Source organism: Phascolarctos cinereus, unplaced genomic scaffold (assembly GCF_003287225.1).
Source record: "Phascolarctos cinereus isolate Bilbo 61053 unplaced genomic scaffold, phaCin_HiC Scaffold_5;HRSCAF=322, whole genome shotgun sequence".
In the NCBI taxonomy this organism is placed as follows: Eukaryota; Metazoa; Chordata; class Mammalia; order Diprotodontia; family Phascolarctidae; genus Phascolarctos; species Phascolarctos cinereus.
In genome coordinates this window covers 104,467,832-104,486,075 of record NW_027555958.1, presented here as the reverse complement: position 1 = coordinate 104,486,075, position 18,244 = coordinate 104,467,832, and the positions used below count along the sequence as shown (strand labels likewise).

The window sequence follows — 18,244 nt, the reverse complement described above, 5'->3', positions numbered from 1 at the left end:
ATGAAGGGTCAGATGAGGTGATCACTAGAGCACATATTGGAAACGTGCTTATCAAGGTGCCAGGCACATAAACAATACTTGTTCCCTTCTCCCTTCCAACCCTGGCTTTTCTTACGTCCACAGCATTGTATGACTGTAGGAGAGCAGGAGGCTATAATTGACACTGCAGATTTGGTCATATATCATTCAGATAGCCTTGGAAACTTGCCTTGATCATTATTAGGAGAGAAGGCTGTTGTTAAGATACAGGTAATGGAATCAACTGATATCTGAAAAACAAACAACAGCCAACTGTAATCCAACAGTGGTTGTAAAAGACATGCTTCTGAAGGAGTAATGGAAGCCACGAACGGACTGCCTATACTTACATCGTCCTCTCTAAATTATGAAGCTGCCAATCAATAATCAACACTTATCCTCCATTAGCATTATAACAAATCTGCTTTGGACTGTGTTGAAGAAACATAAATTGTTGAGTAGAATAGCCTTGGGAGAGGCAACACATTGACTTAAAATCCTTCATTTCTAGAGCAGACTTAAAGAGAAGAAAACATTTGCCTAACATATAAGTCTAGGTTCATTTAATTTGTTTTTATTGTTGTTTAGTTAATTTTGGTTGTGTCTTACTCTTCATCACCCCACTTGGAGTTTTCCTGGCAAAGATACCGAGGTGGTTTGCCATGTCCTTTTCCAGCTCATTTTACAGATAAGGAAACTGAGGCAATCAGGGTTAAATCACTTGCCCAGGGTCACTCAACTAAAAAGTGTCTGAGGGCAGATTTGAACTCAGGAAGAGGAGTCTTCCTGACTCCAGGCCCTGAACTCTATACACTGCACCACTTAGCTGCCCCAATTGAATTTGTAGTCCTGCAAATGAAAGTTAAAAATATTATTGATCCAGATAAGGAGCAAATCTGAAGTTTGGAGCCTGGTGGAAAGGCTTTATAAAGAACAAGGGCATATCTGTGTGTAATGTGAGAAGCAGCATGGAGAAGTGGCTGACCTTACGTCAGGATGTCCTGGGTTTAAGTCCTGCTCTTGACACACACTAGATATGCAATGTTGGGCAAGTCATTTAATCTCTCAAAGCCTCAGGAAACTTCCTCTAAGGTTATAAGATACCCATCTGCATAGAAGGAAAGGGTTCCTTCTACTGTGAGTAGTTTCCTTAATGAAATCATAGATCTATACTCCCCTCTCTGCAATCTCCTAAATGCTAATAGGAAATATTTCCTGTTAACAGTTGTTGAAATTGCTAATTGTCAGTTTTATTCACATTAGCCAGTTGAATTGATTGGTCTGGTAAACATTACTGCCTCAAACCTAGAATTAAGTGAAAATGCTTCCTTCAAATCCCAGCAAAAATTCTCCCTAAGGAAGTCTTCATTTGAGAAAACTAGGTGGCTCAGTGGATAGAGCACTAACCTGAGTTCAAATCTGGACTCAGGCACATACCAGCTGTGTGATCCCATCTCAGTTTCCTCAACTGTAAAATGGAAATCATAATAGCACCTGCCTCACAGGTCTGTTATGAGGATCAAATGAGATAAAATTTGTTTGGCATGGTACCTGGCTACAGTACATGATTAATAAAGGTTTGATGATCGACTTCTTCAGAAAGCCTTTCTCTAATGCCCCTTAATGGCCTCCCTCTGTTCATGATTTCCAATTTATCCTGAATAATCTTATTGTACATATATGTTTGTAAACTTTCCCATTAGAATATGAGCTCAAGAGCAGAAGCTAGTTTTTGTTTGTTTGACCTGTCTTTATATGCCCAGCATTTAGCACAGTCCCTGGCATATAGTAGGCGCTTAATAAATGTTTATGGACTGATTTAGTCCTTATTAGAGACTCTATGATTTCTCTCTTTGCTGTAATATCTGCAGTTTTAGGGTCAGTGAAGAAATTAAATGGGATTTTTAAACGACTGTTCATAGGGAAGCAGCAGAATTTTAATATAAGACATCCACACTTCCTGAAGCATGTCAACTTTTTTTGTTGTTGTTTAGAGCTTTAGATTGTGTCTTCAGTACCACATTTGAGATATGACCCTATGATTTAGTAGTGGAGGCTGACAGTGCCAAACCCATAACAGGCTTTCTCCATTTATATCTTTTGGTAAAAGCAGTATAGAAGGTTAAAAGGGCTTCCAGTAGATCTGCTACAGCCTGTCAGGCATATGTTCAGTATTTGGTTGCCAGATTAAGAGAAACGAAGACAAAGTCATGCACAAACGCTTAGAAATAGTCCTTTGGGATGGTCCAGCGTCTCCAACTTCAGTTACTCCCTTTGTCTCTGCTTGTGTACAGTATGTGCTCGACACATGCAGCCCATGAATCAAGTTCTTCTGACTTGAAAGTATCATCACTTTTGGCATTCTAGGCACGAAACCAGTTTTGAAATTTTGAATTCTGCCAGTATTCTGCAGGAAATATTTGCCACTTTTGGGAGAATGCAAGGTTCTTGAGGACAGGCACTGTGTCTTTTTTCATTTTTATATCCCCAGCACCTAGCATAGTGACTCATACATAGTAGACATTTAATAAACTGATGAATGAATGGGTGGATTTACTTTATTTGGTGTCTGATTTTAAGCGTTGTAAGAATAGTAAGTTAACTTCCATTTTAGAAACTTTACTTTGCATGTTTTTCCTTTTCACTTAATTGAGTAGGAAATTTTGAAGATCCATCTTTTTTTTCATAATCGTCACCCAAGGTCATCTGGGAATTTAATTTTAAATGAATCTCGGAGTTATTTTCCCTTGAATGTCTTAGAAGTCTCAACCACTGTAACTTATCATCACAGCCTCAAAATGATTCCTGGCTCATTGTGAAAACAGATTCTTTGTCTGCAGATGCTGTTACATCATGCTGAGTATTACTTCTCTGGAAATGGCATAATCAAGCTGCCTCCCATTATGAAGATATGGATATTTAGATCTCCTAGAATGAAATGAAATTAAATAAAGGAGCAGGGTACCACAAGGGTGACGAATTTAAATCTGCAAATGTCTTACAGCCTCATCTTAGAATCACAGGTTTTGAGGGCTAGAAGGATCCTTTGCAGTTTAGTTTGCCTTCCTAATTTTTTTACAGATAAGGGGAGGGGGAAGCCCATAGAAGTAAAGTGACTTGCCCAAAGTCACGCAGCCAACTAATAATACCAGAATATAGATCTCATCACTCCTCCTTCCAGGCTCTTTCCTCTCTACTACCCTACCTCTCAGGAAACATAACAAATTCAAAGGTATCTCAAAAATGAATGGAGAATGCAAAATAGAAAACACTAACCACGTTTTCCAGGAAACTTGGAAGCAGCTAAGTGGTGTCTAACACTCTAACTAATCACCTAGTTTTACAGATAAGGAAACCAGTCCACAGGGGTTAAACATCTTGCCCAAGGTCATGAAGCTAAATAGGGAAATAGCTAAGCCTAGAATTGAGATCTTTTGATTCCTAGCCCAGTGCTTTTTCCATTTCATTCTACTCCTAACTATTGATTTTTATAATGACCAAATGGCATACCCATCAGCATCATGAAATTCATTCAGAATCATCAAATAAAACATCCTGAGATCACAGGATTGTTGTTTTGGAACTAGAAGAGACCTTAGAGATCACCTAGTCCAGTCACCCAATTTTACAAATAAGCAATCTGAGGCCCAGATGAGTTAGATAACTTGGCCAAAGTCAAGAAAGTGCTATTGAGTGAAACTCAATCTTATCCAGTATGATTTTAACATCAAACATCTGTTTGAAAGCAGGTCCTGTTTTTGCCTTTCTTTATATCCCCAGTGTTTAGGCACATAGTTGGTGCTTAATGAACACCTTTTGACTTACTGTCTTGACTTGGTCCTTTAATTCCTAATAAAATGCATATTTTCCTAATTCCTAATTCATGCATAACTAGGAGGATCAGGGAATTGTTGATGTTCAATGGCAATTGAAATATTCAGTATCCTGGAACACCCTGTCCTCCAGCCATTCTAGTTAAACAGGAGTTTATTTTACTATATTGACACACCAGATATCGTGAGCTGACTGATCAATTATGGAGCTCATCTCAATTGATCAAAGTTCAAGAGCTACCAGTGGACTGCATGAAGGATAGTAGTATGGTGACTTACAAACAGTATTTGCTCTCATATCCCCCATTTTCCTTTCCTTCTTCCCCCACCCCAGTTCCCTCATCAATTTCAAGACTTTAGGCACGAGACTATTCTATACGGGAGTTCTTTTGGTGATATGCAGCACAGTATTAACTATCATTTTCCAGAGATTTAGAAATAGTCAAACCCTTCAATATTATCCACCCCAAGAAAAGTTTAAAGTGATACATTAGATAAATTTTGATCCAGATCATATTAGATTTTCTTTAGGAAAGTCTTGAGAAATTTACCCCTTTCAAACTAGGAAGAGCCCACTGGAGTGGAGATAATATCTGATTGTATTTTTTTTTTGTAGTTGCCATATGTTTGTAAAGTCTTCTGTTTATTTGGCACACTACAGAGACATAATTCTTAAGCTTCAAGGGGGTTGTGACATATGTAGGAATTACAAGGCAGCTAACATAAAAACATGTAGTTCATATACTTCAAAGACCCCTTGGATTTTATAAATTGTCCATAAAATGAAAACCACAGACAGAATACTCAGTTATAGTTGCCAAGAATGAACAACATTTATTTGGAGGGAATGTGTGTGTACTTCTCTAAAGGATGGATGGGAGAAGGTTAGGGGAGATGTGGCTAAGAGTTGATAGTGAAAGAACATCAGAAGGCAGTAAACTGACCATGATTGGAATCCTAGGGTTGGAGTTTCTGCCTTTCCTTTGGCAAGTGATGGATAAGGAAGAAGAGAATTTTGAGCCTGGCCTTGGGAGATGTTTCATCTCTTCAGAAACATTGAGGATGTGCCCTATGTCTTTAATAGAAATTTGAAGCAAATTTAAAATTTTATATACAATTTGCAACAACCAGCTTCCCTCCTTTTTATTTCTATCCCACTGGAAGAAGGTTAAAATAACTTCCAAGAGAGCTGTCCACTCTACTTTCATTAGACATAGTAGTGGAGGAGAGGAGGCAAATGGCAGAGAGTATATTCTTCTTCTTTCCTTAAAAAAAATAAGAGCATCTGTTCACATCCAGAGAAAGAACTATGGAATCTGACTGCAGATAGAAGCATATTATTTTAACTTTTTTGTTTCTTTTCTTTCTCATGACTTTTCATTTTTGTTCTGATTCTTCTTTTACAACATGACTAATGCAGAAATATGTTTAATATTATTGTACATATATAAACTACATCAAATTGCTTGCTGTTTTGGGGAGGGGGAAGGAAAGGGAGAGAGAGAGGGAGAAAAAAAATTTGGAACTTAAAATTATAAAAAATTAATGTTGAAAATTGTCTTTATATATAATGGGAAAAATACTATTAAGTGAAAAAAAAATAAAAGCATCCAAGGAGCTATTCTGAAATACTTCATTTGTTATAAATGAGAACATTGTTTCATAGGAGGGAGAGAGCAGAGCTTTTTTGTGACATACTTAACTAGGATGTTTCTCTTTATAGATCTCTCAATAATAGGAAAATAAAGGATAACTATAAGCAGGCTGATAGGAGTCAATCCAATTCAATTCAGACATTTGCTATGGCTTTTATGTTAAATTTTTAAAAATGATTGGATATCTCTCCATATGAGGAAATTGAAAATGTTTTTACCATTCATTGAGGATATAAGTCAAATAAGGTAATGGGGATTCAAATAGACATTAGCAGTAAACAGGAGCAAGTCAGTAATTTTAGAACCAGAAAAGAAATGTACAACCAGAGTAAGAAAGATAATCATACTTTATGAGTCTTTCCTTTCCAGCCAAGGAGGCAATGCCAAGTGGAAGATGAAGATTAAAAAGGAAAGTATCTAAAACAAAATAATATATGTTCTACCTAAAGAGGAGTCATATATCCCTTCTAGCTATAAAATTATTTTTTAAAATTTATTTTATTCTGAACTTAAGAAATGAAACAAGCATTTCCATAACAGAGTAGTATAGCAGAAAAAAAAAAGATGATTGCACATGAAACTGCAAATCTATTATACACAACTTGCTATTCCTTTTAAACATATAAAGTGATTGTGTGACTTCCTTTTATTCCCTTCTTTTTCTTCCCTCCTACTCTTCTCACTCTGCCCTAGAGATGGTTATCACTTGTTCAAATGCCACATAAATGCAACTTGGATAATTTGTTGATTTTTTTTTTGCTCATTAAATGTGTCATGTTGGCAAAATTGAAATGTTTCACTGGAAATATATAGAAGACTTTTTTGTGTGATGGTGTTCATGTCAAGGTATGAGAAGTGACTATGATGTAATAAAATTGGTTTCTACAACTGCACATGAAAACTAATCCCATTGTTTCATAGTCCTGTCATATACATGTTTTGTAGTTTGTGTTCTGAGTTCTTTCTTCAGACAAATGACCTGATACTTTTTGGCATTTGATGAAAATAGATTTTAAATTATGTCAGGATCTATGGGGATAAAGACTGATACAATGGAAAAAGAGCTTACTTCAGAGTCGATGACCTGCATTTGAGACCTGACTCTACAGCATAGTTGGCCTCAGTTTCCTCATCTGTAAACTAGAGTTGGATTAGATGACCTCCAAGATCCCTTCTAACTCTAAATCTATGATACTACTTTGAAAATATCTACTAGTAATATAATAACAGCTGATATTTATGGATATAATGTCCTTTATATACATTACCTAACTTGGTCCTCACAACCTGCATACATTAGGTGATACAAGAATTATTATTCCAGTTTTACTGATGAAACCCAAAGGACCAAGTGAAATGTCCAAGATCATATTCCTTGAAATCATGATGCAAACCCAGGTCCTTCTGTGCAAAGTTCGATGTGCTTTGCATTAATGCTACCTAATTCATAATTAGTTTTCTGCTTATATTATGGTTTCTTTCCTACTTCATAGCTACAATTTTGTAGATCTAAATACATCAAAGAAGGAATATATAGGAATCTGAGCATTTAGGAGCATATTATATTCAAGGAGCAAATGTTCATAATAACTATCTGATACTAAATTCCCATTTTAATTGAATAAGGAACACTTGAGAGTGTTTTATAATTAGTATCTCTTTTAAGTTAAGAAACCACTATTAAATGGTCAATAACATCTCTGTTTATTGGCAAAGAAAATAGAGATTTGAAGCACTTATCTAAATAATTAAGGATTAAATTCTGGTACTGTAAGAATTATTCAGTTAGTTTGGAAGAAATTAAGTTTTTTTACCTATATTTTCTAAGAGTTTCAGTTATTCATTTCAATAAATAAGTGGACATTTAATATCTAAGGATAAAGTATTAGTGCAAGTGGTGGCTCTATTATCAGCTTAATGGATAAAGATTTAATCAGTTCTTTCATTCTTTGCACTAATTGCTATTTCAAAGTAGAAAAAGTTAATTCAGTTTGCTTGTATAAGTGGCTCATTCAAAGAGAAGAGGTTAGGCTTTCTTGAGATTACAGGCATATTAGCATATTCATATTAGCCTCTCAATTAATGAGCAACCATATATCACACCTGGAAAGCAGCCATTGCTTTGCATGGTCTTAGGCCAGGGGCAAAAATATGCATGCCCTTTTCTAAGTCCAAAATAACTCGACCTGCTCTCTTCATTCTGTTCAATTTTGAGCCCAGCTCATTATCCCATCACAATGCCTTGCCAAAGCATACATATATTTATATTTGCATGCTAATGCCTAAAAACAGCTAGATGGCACAGTACATAGAGCACTGGTGCAAGAGTCAGGAAGACTTTAGTTCAAACCCAGCCTGTGACCCTGAACAAATCCCTTAATCCCTGTTTGCCTCAGTTTCCTCAACTATAAAATGGGAAGGATAATAGCACCTATCTGCCAGGGTTATTGTGAGGATTTGAAAGAGATCCTATTTGCAAAGCATTTAACACAATGACTGGCACATGAGGAAGCTTAATAAATGCTCGTTTCTTTCCTTTTCCCTTCCCTAATGGACTAACTCATAGACTATCCATTTAACTTCGTGTCATAATCTAGGCAAAAGATATTGTTCCACCATTTTTTTTTCCTTTGTGGAGTTAGGCCCATCTCTTTTGAGTAAGCATGAATTACATTGAGGTGGTCCTGTATTACTCTAGAGCTTGAATGTAATGGTGACAATATAGAATATAATTAATTGCCACATGAGTGATATAGACAAATTTGTCACAAATACCTCAGAGAACCAAGCAAATTGGTGTGCCACCAATAAGTACCACCAATTGTGAAATGTACATTTTTAGTCACAGCAATATGGGTAAAAGGTAAAATATCATCATTAAGCATTCTGAAGAAAGATAAATGTTAACTGACTTTCGAACGTGTAAATATCTACGTTTTCCGTATTTTAGCCTCTGGCATTTCAATGGAGATAGGATCAGATCATAGATTCAGACCTAAAAATGACTTTAAAGGTCATCGTTTTATAATGGGGAAACTGAGGTCCATTGAGTTTTTGTAATTTGCCCATTGTCATACAGTTGACAGAGTGCAATTCAAAGCTAAGTATTCATTCAAAATTCAGCACAATTTCTAAGATACCACTCTAAATTCCAAGTTTATTCATTGTAAATTAATTATCATTTACTCAAAAATGATTATCTATTATGTTCATACAAAGTTTATACATTCTGCATAGTAAAATGCTTAATATTGAGGGAGATTATAAAATTTAGAAAAAGAAGGAAACAGATATTTATTTAGCACTTATTATATGTCAAGAACTTTACAAATATTTTCTCATTTGATTCTTCTAACAATCCTGGGAGTTTGTTATTTTTTTGTCATCGTTTTAGTATTATCTCCATTTTACAGATGAGGAAACTGAGACAGAGGTTAAGTAACTTGTCCAGGGTCATACAGCTAGCAAAAGTCTAGGGTCAGATTTAAACTCAGGTCTTCCTGACTCCAGGCCCAGAACTCTCTCTACTGTACCATCTAGCTATGAAGCATAGATCCTGACCTCAATGGACTTGTAGTTTAGTAGGGCAATATGACAAATACACTGAATACGACAATACACAATATACATGGTAAATACATTGGAAAGCTACCTAGAAAAAAGTTTTGTTTTTTTTTTTTAAGAAAAAGTATCTTTGATCTGCATTCAGGCTCTACCAGTTCTTTTTTCTGGAGATGGACAGCATAAGTCCTTTCATCATAAGTCCTACAGAATTGTCTTAGATCATTGTATTGCTGAGAATAGCTGAGTTATTCATAGTAGATCATCATACAATATTGCTGTTACTGTGTACGCTGTTCTCCTGGTTCTGCTCATTTCTCTTTGCATCAGTTCATGTAAGTCTTTCATGTTTTTTTCTGAGAGCATCCTGCTCATCATTTCTTAAAGCACAATAGTATTCCATCACATACAACAACTTGTTCAGCCATTCCCCAACTGATGGACATCCCATCGATTTCCAATTCTTTGCCACCACAAAAAGAGCTGCTATAAATATTTTTGTACACATAGGTCCTTTTCCTTTTTTTGTTTTTATCTTTTTGGAATACAGACTTAGTAGTGGTATTGCTTGGTCAAAGGGTATGCATGGTTTTATAGCCCTTTAGGCATAGTTCCAAATTGCTTTCCAGAATGGTCACCAAGTATTTTATTTTTTTCACATCTCCAACATGTGTCATTTTCCTTTTGTGTCATATTAGCCAATCTGACAGATGTGAGGCAGAAGCTCAGAGTGGTTTTAATTTGCATTTCTCTCTCAATAGTGATTTAGAGCATTTTTCAGGAAAAAAAAGTTTTGTAAGGGATTGGAAAAGCAAGGTTATTATCAAGGGAGTTGTCGAACATGGAAGTTTTCATGGAAGCAATTTTTTACCTATACTTTAGAACAGGGGTGGGAACCTGTAGCTTCGAGGCCACATGTGGCCTTCTAGGTACTCAAGTGTGGCCCTTTGACTGAATCCCCTTAGGATGTGTTCTGTGAAGTTTGGATTCAATCAAAGAGCAGCACTTGAGGACCTAGAAGGCCACATGTGGCCTCGAAGCTGCAGTTTCCACACTCCTGCTTTAAAGGATGAGTAGGAATTCAGTGGATAGAAGAAGGAAAGAGAAAAGCCCAAATTTTGGCATGGCCCAATCAGTACAGAAGAAAAATGATTCTGGCGACAATACAAAAGACAAATTGGAGGACGAAGAAAATGAAAGCAGGAAGAACAGTTGTAAGGTCATCATAGTGGTCAAGGCAGGTATAATGAGAGATAATGTGAAGTCGGACAGAATGAATAGGGAGAAAGAGTGATTCTTTGGATTAGAGCTAGCCAGCTGCTTCCTTCTATAAAATTTCCTTCATCCTGAGCTCTTAGCATTGAAATAGATTATTTATCACTGAATGGAGGTTAGGGGACAGGCAGAGTTTTATGAGGGGTTTGGAAAGATTCAAGTCTGGTAATACACACTTTTCAATATAACTTCTTGGCCTACCAAAATCATAATCCCTAAATCATGAATTTCTATATTGAATTCCTCTTTACTGAAAAACTCATGAAGAATTTCATGACCAGTGTAAAAATTTGAATAAAATTTACCAGTCTAATCTATAGAAATATTTACGTAAGTATACATATACTTATATGTAAAGAGCAGATGTATTTGACTATATATATTTTTATGATAAGCATATATATATATCATGTATACTATGCAAATTGCATAATACATATGTGAAAAAAGAGAGAAATAATATACCCACATACGTTTTTAACCTTCATAACATTTTCTCAGGTAATATAAATGGGCTCATCACTTTTGCCTTCTGGTTTACCAAGGCTATTACTGTGAATCTGATGAAAATACAAAACCCATTATCAGTTTTTATTTACTATATTAATTCCTTTCTTTTTCTCTTCCCAGGTACTTCCTTTCCCGAGCCAAGTGGTATATAATAGAGTTGGAAAGTGTGGGAGTCGTACTGTAGTCTTACTTTTGAGGATCTTGTCAGAGAAACATGGATTCAATTTGGTTACATCAGACATTCATAACAAAACCAGACTGACCAAAAATGAACAAGTAAGTTGATCTTGTCCTTTGTTAAATTCTGTCTTGTTTTACTTCATTCATCTAATTGACATGTGTATTTACAGAATGGTTGATAACTTACCAGGCATGTACGGCACAATTCTAATTTGATCCTGTGTTTTTTCTAGAGTATATGAGGAAATAAAAGTAAAGAATTGTGTAAGCTTCTTTTTTTTTAAAAGAAGGTTTCTCTGAAAGATTCTGATGCAGGGCCTGGTGGAGAGGACCTATGAGATATGACAAAGTCTTGGTTTAAAAGACCTGTGTTCCCTGGAACACAGGTATGTAATATTTGCTTGATTTGTGACCTTGGGAAAATCTCCTAACCTTTCTGGTTTCTAGTTTCTGGTCTGTAAAACAAAGGCAATAACCCATGCAACACTAAGCTCACAAGGTTGTTGTGGAATCAAATAACTAAATTTATATAAAGTGTTTTATTAACCATAAAGGCCTATGTAAATATGTTGTATTATTAATTAATTTGTGAAAAATGATAGTCAGTGAGTCAGTCAGCAAGCTTTTATTAAGTGCTTACTCTGTATCAGGCACTGTGTATAAATCACAAAAGATTGTAGTGCTTGTATACATACACACACACACACACACGTATATATATGTATGTGTACATGATATGGCATGATTATAGCAATCCTATGACATTTTATTCTAATATTCTACACTGATTTTCTCTTACTAATTTCCTATATCTCTACAGATACAATGGCGAGAGAAACCTCTCTTCCCCAGCATTTGTTTCTTTTTTTCCTTTGGTCAGACATATACCTGGATAAAAGGGACAATAAACTTAACCCTATTGCATTACCAGAAGAACCAGAAGTACCAGAAGAGAAAGCTAATTATTATACTGTTAAAAAATTAGCTTTTTGAGGTGTGATTGTTGTCTGTGAGCACCCCTCACTGCTACTGCCAGTGATGTTTATCTGACTGGCCACGCCAATCACACCCTCAGAATGGTGCAGCTAAGAAAGTACGTTAGAGCTTTAACTAACCAGAGAGCTATGTACCTTGGGCAACTGAGCTCTCCATTAATTTGTGGAGAAACTCAATCTGTTAGCCACCTTTCTTGATTTCTTACTGTGGACAGAACATCAGCTAGATGTTTTGAAGATTTAAAAAAAAAAAGGAGACAGACACTACGATATGATTGTATTTTATAGGATTACATTTTCAAACTCAGCCTTAAAGAAGGTATTCCTTTCTTCTAGTGTACTTTGCTTTTTATTGTTTAGTCGTTTCAGTCCTGTCCTACTCTTTGTGACCCCGTTTGGAATTTTCTTGGCAAAGATGCTAGAGAAATTCATCCTCAGATGAGGAACTGAGGCAAACAAGGTTAAGTGACTTGCCCAGGGTTATATAGCTAGTAAGTGTCTGAGTCTGGAATTCAACGCATGAAGATAAGTCTTCCTGATTCCAAGCCTAGTGCTCCATCCATTGTACCACCTAGCTGCCCCCAGCGTGCTTTGCTAATTGGCATCAAATGAGCAATGATAGCTGGGTTATATGGTCTGTGTTCTGATCATCAGGGCATATTTGAGATCCAGATCAGAACCATGAATTTTGCATTATTTGTTCCTTGGGGACTGCTCCATGGACAAAAGTCATTTGGCTAAATTGTTATACTTCTGAGTGCAGCCAGGTGGATTCACCCTTAAGAAAATGTAGTCATCAAGATTGTTTGTTATAAATTATTGCATTTTGTCTCTTCCCAAACTTAATGATTAAAATGACTTTGAAAACATTCATATAATAGTCTTGGCCCATGATATGATATCCCTATTAAAAGCTAGCAAAATATTTAAGCGCCATGTTTACACCTTAGGCCAGGAAAAGGAAAAAAAATTTCTTTGATATTTAAGAAACATTTATTCCTAAAATAAATCATTTTGTACAGAGGTCTATCAGGTTCTCTTTGACTATTTGACCTGGTAGATGACAAGGAGGAGTAATGAGCTTATCCTGGTGACTCCATTTTAACAGCTTAGATTAAAGGCACTGTAAATATGGAGCATATGTTGTAATTTATTTTATTGTTGCTCACAGTTTCATTATGATTTGGTTCTAAAGCTTGAAGTTTGTTTAATAACCATGCTTTAGGCTCAGCAATATTCAGGAACTGCAGGGCAATTCATTATGCTTTGCAGTTGTCTGACCCTTTGTAAAACAGTGTCTAGTTATTGCCTCCAAAGCCGAAAAGAGATGTCAAGAACATGGAGAGAGCAGCAAAGGTAATTAAAGGGTTGGAAAATGAGATGTCCAAGAAAAGTTAAAGGTCTGGAACAGAGAAAGCTGAGGGAAAACAAATAACAATTTCCAAGTATATCATCGTTTGTGTTGGGGTTTTTTTTTCTTCACATAGACAGTGATGACCAGCTGTTCTCCATTTCCTCTGAGGACCAAAGGAGGGGAAATAAAAATGAAATTAAATTTACAGTATGAGGGACTTAGCTTGGATGGGAAGGTTAACTTAAAACCAGGAGGATTATTAAATACTAGACAGGACTTAGAAGGTGGTTTTCATAAAAAAAATGGTAGGTTAAATTTTCATCTGTTTGAGATGTTTTAGGTGTTCTCTATCTAGTGGCTAGGAAGATAGACAAAACATTCTCTTAAGATTTTTTCCAGCCTTGTGATTCTGTGATGAGTGTGTGTGTGTGTGTGTGTGTATGCGTTTATTTCAAGAGAGAGACAGAGAGCTATAGATAGATAAATATAGATATACACACATATGTACTATATAACTCAAATGCCTGACTTTTGTAGCCAATACAAATTGGCATAGATTTTCTTACATATTTATTCTAAAATCCCAGTAAATTTCAAGGCAAGTTATAAAAAGTAGGAGAGTTAACAATAACATAGAAAATATAACTACAAAATATCAACTGAAAAACAGAAAGATAAGGGTAGATATTCCTAAATGGTGGAAGAGCTATATCTGCTATTTTACTGCAGTGACTGCTATTCTGGAGGGGACAGAAGGGTGGAGAAAGTTGTAGATGACAAGGAGGCAAATGAAGTTTTAAGTTATTTTGTGATCTTGATAGAGATCTTCTTGGCCATGCATGCATCTATTTCCTATAAAATCAAGGCAAAAACAAAAACAAGTAAAAGAAATGCAATTTTAACCATAAGTGGCCAGAGGAAATTATCTTTGCCATAGAAATATATGCTGCTGCTGCTCATTTATTGAATGATTAAGGAGGGGGGTTTTTTGTTTTTTTTTTTGGCGGGGGCAGTATAGGTGACAGAGCCAAAGTTCTTCCATAATTGTTGGCAGATATTCTCCCTAAAATGTTTTGAGTGAATGAATTAGCACTTTCAAAGTGTAATATCATTCATGTTCTCTATTAACACAATATCAAGTCCAGTCCTCCATTATTCACTGGCAAGCAACTACCCTTGATAGGAAAATGGTATTTCATTTTTAAAATATCTTTAATGGGACAGTATACTAAAGAGATCGTTAAAGGGGGAAGCAAGAGTAAAAAAGGTGAAATGTTAGCAGGATGGTAAAATTCCATTACTGCTGACCTTATAAGAACAGAAATAACCTTTACAGTTCACTTTGTGGGAAACTGCATTAGTAGAGCAATATGGGCTATTTCTGGCCAAGCCATAGACCTGTACTGCATAGAATGCAAATTCTATAACAGCAAAGTTCATTATGACATCATTTCGATATGAAAATTCAATTTAACAACCTTCAGGAAATAGAATTTGATGATTTTGAGGAAATTTAGAACAGTGGAAAGGAATAGAAAAGTTAGAACACCTGAGATAAAACCTTACCTCTGATATTTGGTTTTGTGCAAGTTACTTTACTTTCCTTGGGTTCAGTTTCCTCATCTGTAAAATGATGAGATTTGAGTGGACAGCCTGTGAGGTTCCTTCTAGGTTATATCATGGGTAGGGAACCTGTGGCCTTCTAGATCCTTGGGTGCAGCCTTTTGACTGAGTCCACGTTTTGCAGAACAAATCCTTTTATTAAGGGGATTTGTCCTGTGAAGTTCAGATTCAGTCAAAAGGCTGCCTTGAGGATCCAGAGGGCCACATGTGGCAGGTTCCCCACCCATGGTCTAGACCTAGGATCCTGAGAAAACATATGGACCTTTTTCAAGACATAATTCCTAGTTAACAAAAATGTACATAGAAGAGTTGAAGTTGTCTTTTCAAAGTAATGCTGTATGCCCAACCATGATTCCAAAGGACTAATAATGAAACATGCTACCTGACATCCTGTCAGAGAGGAAAAAAAAAAAAAGAATGAGACTTTTTTTCAGGATATGGCCAATGCAGAAATTCGTTTTGCTTGGCTATGTATGTTTGTAATAGGGTTTTATTTTTCTTTCATTCTCAGTTGGGGTTAAGGTGTTGGTGTAGGAGGGAGAGAAAGTGGATTTTTGCTGACTGAAAAAATAAATTTCAAAGTAATGCTGTAAATATAATAAAGGTGAAATGGCATGAAGTATATTGCAGCTTATTTCATTTCTAGGGGCAATGATTTAAGCTAAAGTGTCAATGACTAAATGCTTGACTTTTTTCTCTATATTCATGTGAGTGGAGATCTTAAACTGAAATCACCCTTTGTTGAAGCATCCAAGGTATTATTTCACTAGAAATTTTAATTTACTTCTGCTATAACCCAGCAACTGTTTAAGCTATCAAAATTATATAAATTATTCAAAGAGTGGGAGTTGAGGATCTTTTAACATAAATTATATGTTGAATTAGTTTTCCAATGATCCAAAAATTAGGGTTTTTTAAAATACTACTCTCCTCCAATGCTCTGCACTCCATTGGAGTAAAATTGTGTCTATGAGATATGACAATCAAGTAAAAAAACTTTTAAAAAGAAATTAATCAGGCATATACATCCATATCATAAAATCTTGGTTTAGAAAGAACTTGAAAGTCCACCCAGAGGCAGTGTGGTATAGGAGAAATGGTGGACTTGTGGGCAGATAACTCGATTTGAACCCTAGCTCTATTACTGACTTTGGGACCTTAGATGAGTTGCTTCCTCACTCTGGGTCTTAGTTTCTTCATCTATAAGACAAGAAAATCATCTCTAAGGCCACTTCCTTGAAATCCCCTAACATTCTAGTCTAAGAACATTGACAATACAGAAATTCATTTTATCATATTCCTGACAACAGGCATTTGTTAAACATTTATTATGTGTCAGGTATTGTGCCAAGCACTGGGGATACAAGAAAACCTAACAACAACAACCCAAAAATATGGATGCAGAGAATTGCGGCATGGGGACAGCCAGTGAAAAGGCACAAAATTGAAAGATGGAGTGTAACATGTCAGAAACAACAAGGAAACCAGTGTCACTGGAATACATGGAGGGTAGCAAGGTGGAAGAAATATAGGAAGGAACCAGGTTTAAAGACCTTGAAGGGCCAAATAGAGGCCAAGGTGAGGTAAGGCTACAAACATTTATTAAGTGCTCACTACATGTCAGACATTGTCCTAAGCACTGGAGATATAAATACATATAAAAAGACAATCCTTGTTCTCTAGAAACTTGTGATCTAAAGGGGAAGACAGTGCACAAAAGGGAGCAGCAAAAGGAAGAGGTAGGAATAGACATAGGGGGTGTTACTAAGGCATGGTTCCTCCCCAGGAGGAACGCACCAATGGGAGAAGGAAGCTGGTATAGCAGAGAAATATTCCAGGAAAAGAAGACCATCAAGTCTGATGGATGTTTCAGTGATTGCAGATAAGGCATGGTGTTAAAATCCAGATTGTCATGGCACAACCATGAGGTGAAGAAGGAGTATAATTCCAGATGAGAGGTAGACTGTTGAGTTCCAGCTAGTAGACCAATTTGACTGGAATAGAGAATGTATGGATAGGGAGTAACATGAAACATTTAAAAAGTTAAGTGTGAGACATATTGTGGCACACTTTAAATGCTAGAGATGTCATTTTTTTTTTTAGATTTTTGATTGTGGAGGCAAGTAGGAAGCAGGGAAGTGATATGGTCAAGCCTGTGTCTTAAAAATATTAATTTTACAACTGTGTAAAAGTTGAATTATAAAGAAGAGAAAATAGAAGCAAAAGGCCAATTAGGAAGCAGTCAAAATCATCCAAGTAAGAGGTGATTCAGGTTGAACTGGGAATGTCATATTTGTGGAGAGAAGGGTATGATAGGAGAAATATTACAGAGTTAGAATCAATAACACATGGCAACTGATTAGATGAACAGAGTGGGATGAAGCAGGGAAGAGTTAAGGATGATGATGAGGTTGTAAACTTGGGTAACTAGAAGAAAGGTAGTGTCCTTGAGGGAAAAAACAGGAAGGTTTGGAGGAGGGGTAGACTTAAGAGGGAAGATAATGAGTTATCTTGGACATGTTGAGTTTGAGATGCCAGTGGATTATCCATGTGGATAAAACTAGCAGGTAATTGGCAATCCAGGATGCTAATTCAGGATAAAGAGTAAGACTGGAAATACAGATTTGGGAGTTATCTGAGCATCCACAGATGATAATTGAACTAACTGGAATAATGAGATTCTCAAGAGAGTGTGTGTGTATAGAGAGAAGAAAAGAGAGTCCAGGATAAAGCCTTGGGGAACACTCATAGTTAATGGGCAAGGGATTGGTGATGATCCAGGAAAGAAGACCAGTAAGATAGGTAGGAGAAAAACAAAGAGAAAACAGAGGTATGAAATCCCAGAGAGTAGAGTAGTTAAGTAAAAGCAGCTAAGAGGTTATTGGTAACTCTAAAGACATAGAGACAGAAGTTTAATGTCATAGGGTTGTGAAACAGATTTCAAGAAGTATATACATATATATTTATATATGTATACATGTGTACATATATACACACATACATACATATACATGTGCATATATGTGTGTGTTTCTTCCAATTCATTTTTCCATTTTCTCTACTCTTCATAGACAGATTCCTAGAAAGAGCTAGTATACCTGTTGGTATATAAGTGGGTGGATGTATGCGTATATTTTCCAATTTATCTTCTCTTCATAGACAAACTAGAAAAAGCTGGTATATTTGTGGTCATGTGTGTGTATGTGTACGTGTATTTATATATGTGTGTATGATATAAAT

At 36.0% G+C, this 18,244-nt stretch overlaps 1 protein-coding gene across 2 annotated transcripts in view; it reads left to right on the top strand.

Annotated features, from left to right (window-relative positions):
- UST (uronyl 2-sulfotransferase) overlaps positions 1-18,244 on the top strand; it is a 383,123-nt gene that overhangs the window by 206,701 nt on the left and 158,178 nt on the right. For both annotated transcript variants that reach the window (XM_020986581.2, XM_078155078.1), the window contains exon 3: positions 10,973-11,128. In XM_020986581.2, the coding sequence (XP_020842240.1) occupies positions 10,973-11,128 (156 nt within the window). The remainder of the gene's footprint in view (positions 1-10,972; positions 11,129-18,244) is intronic.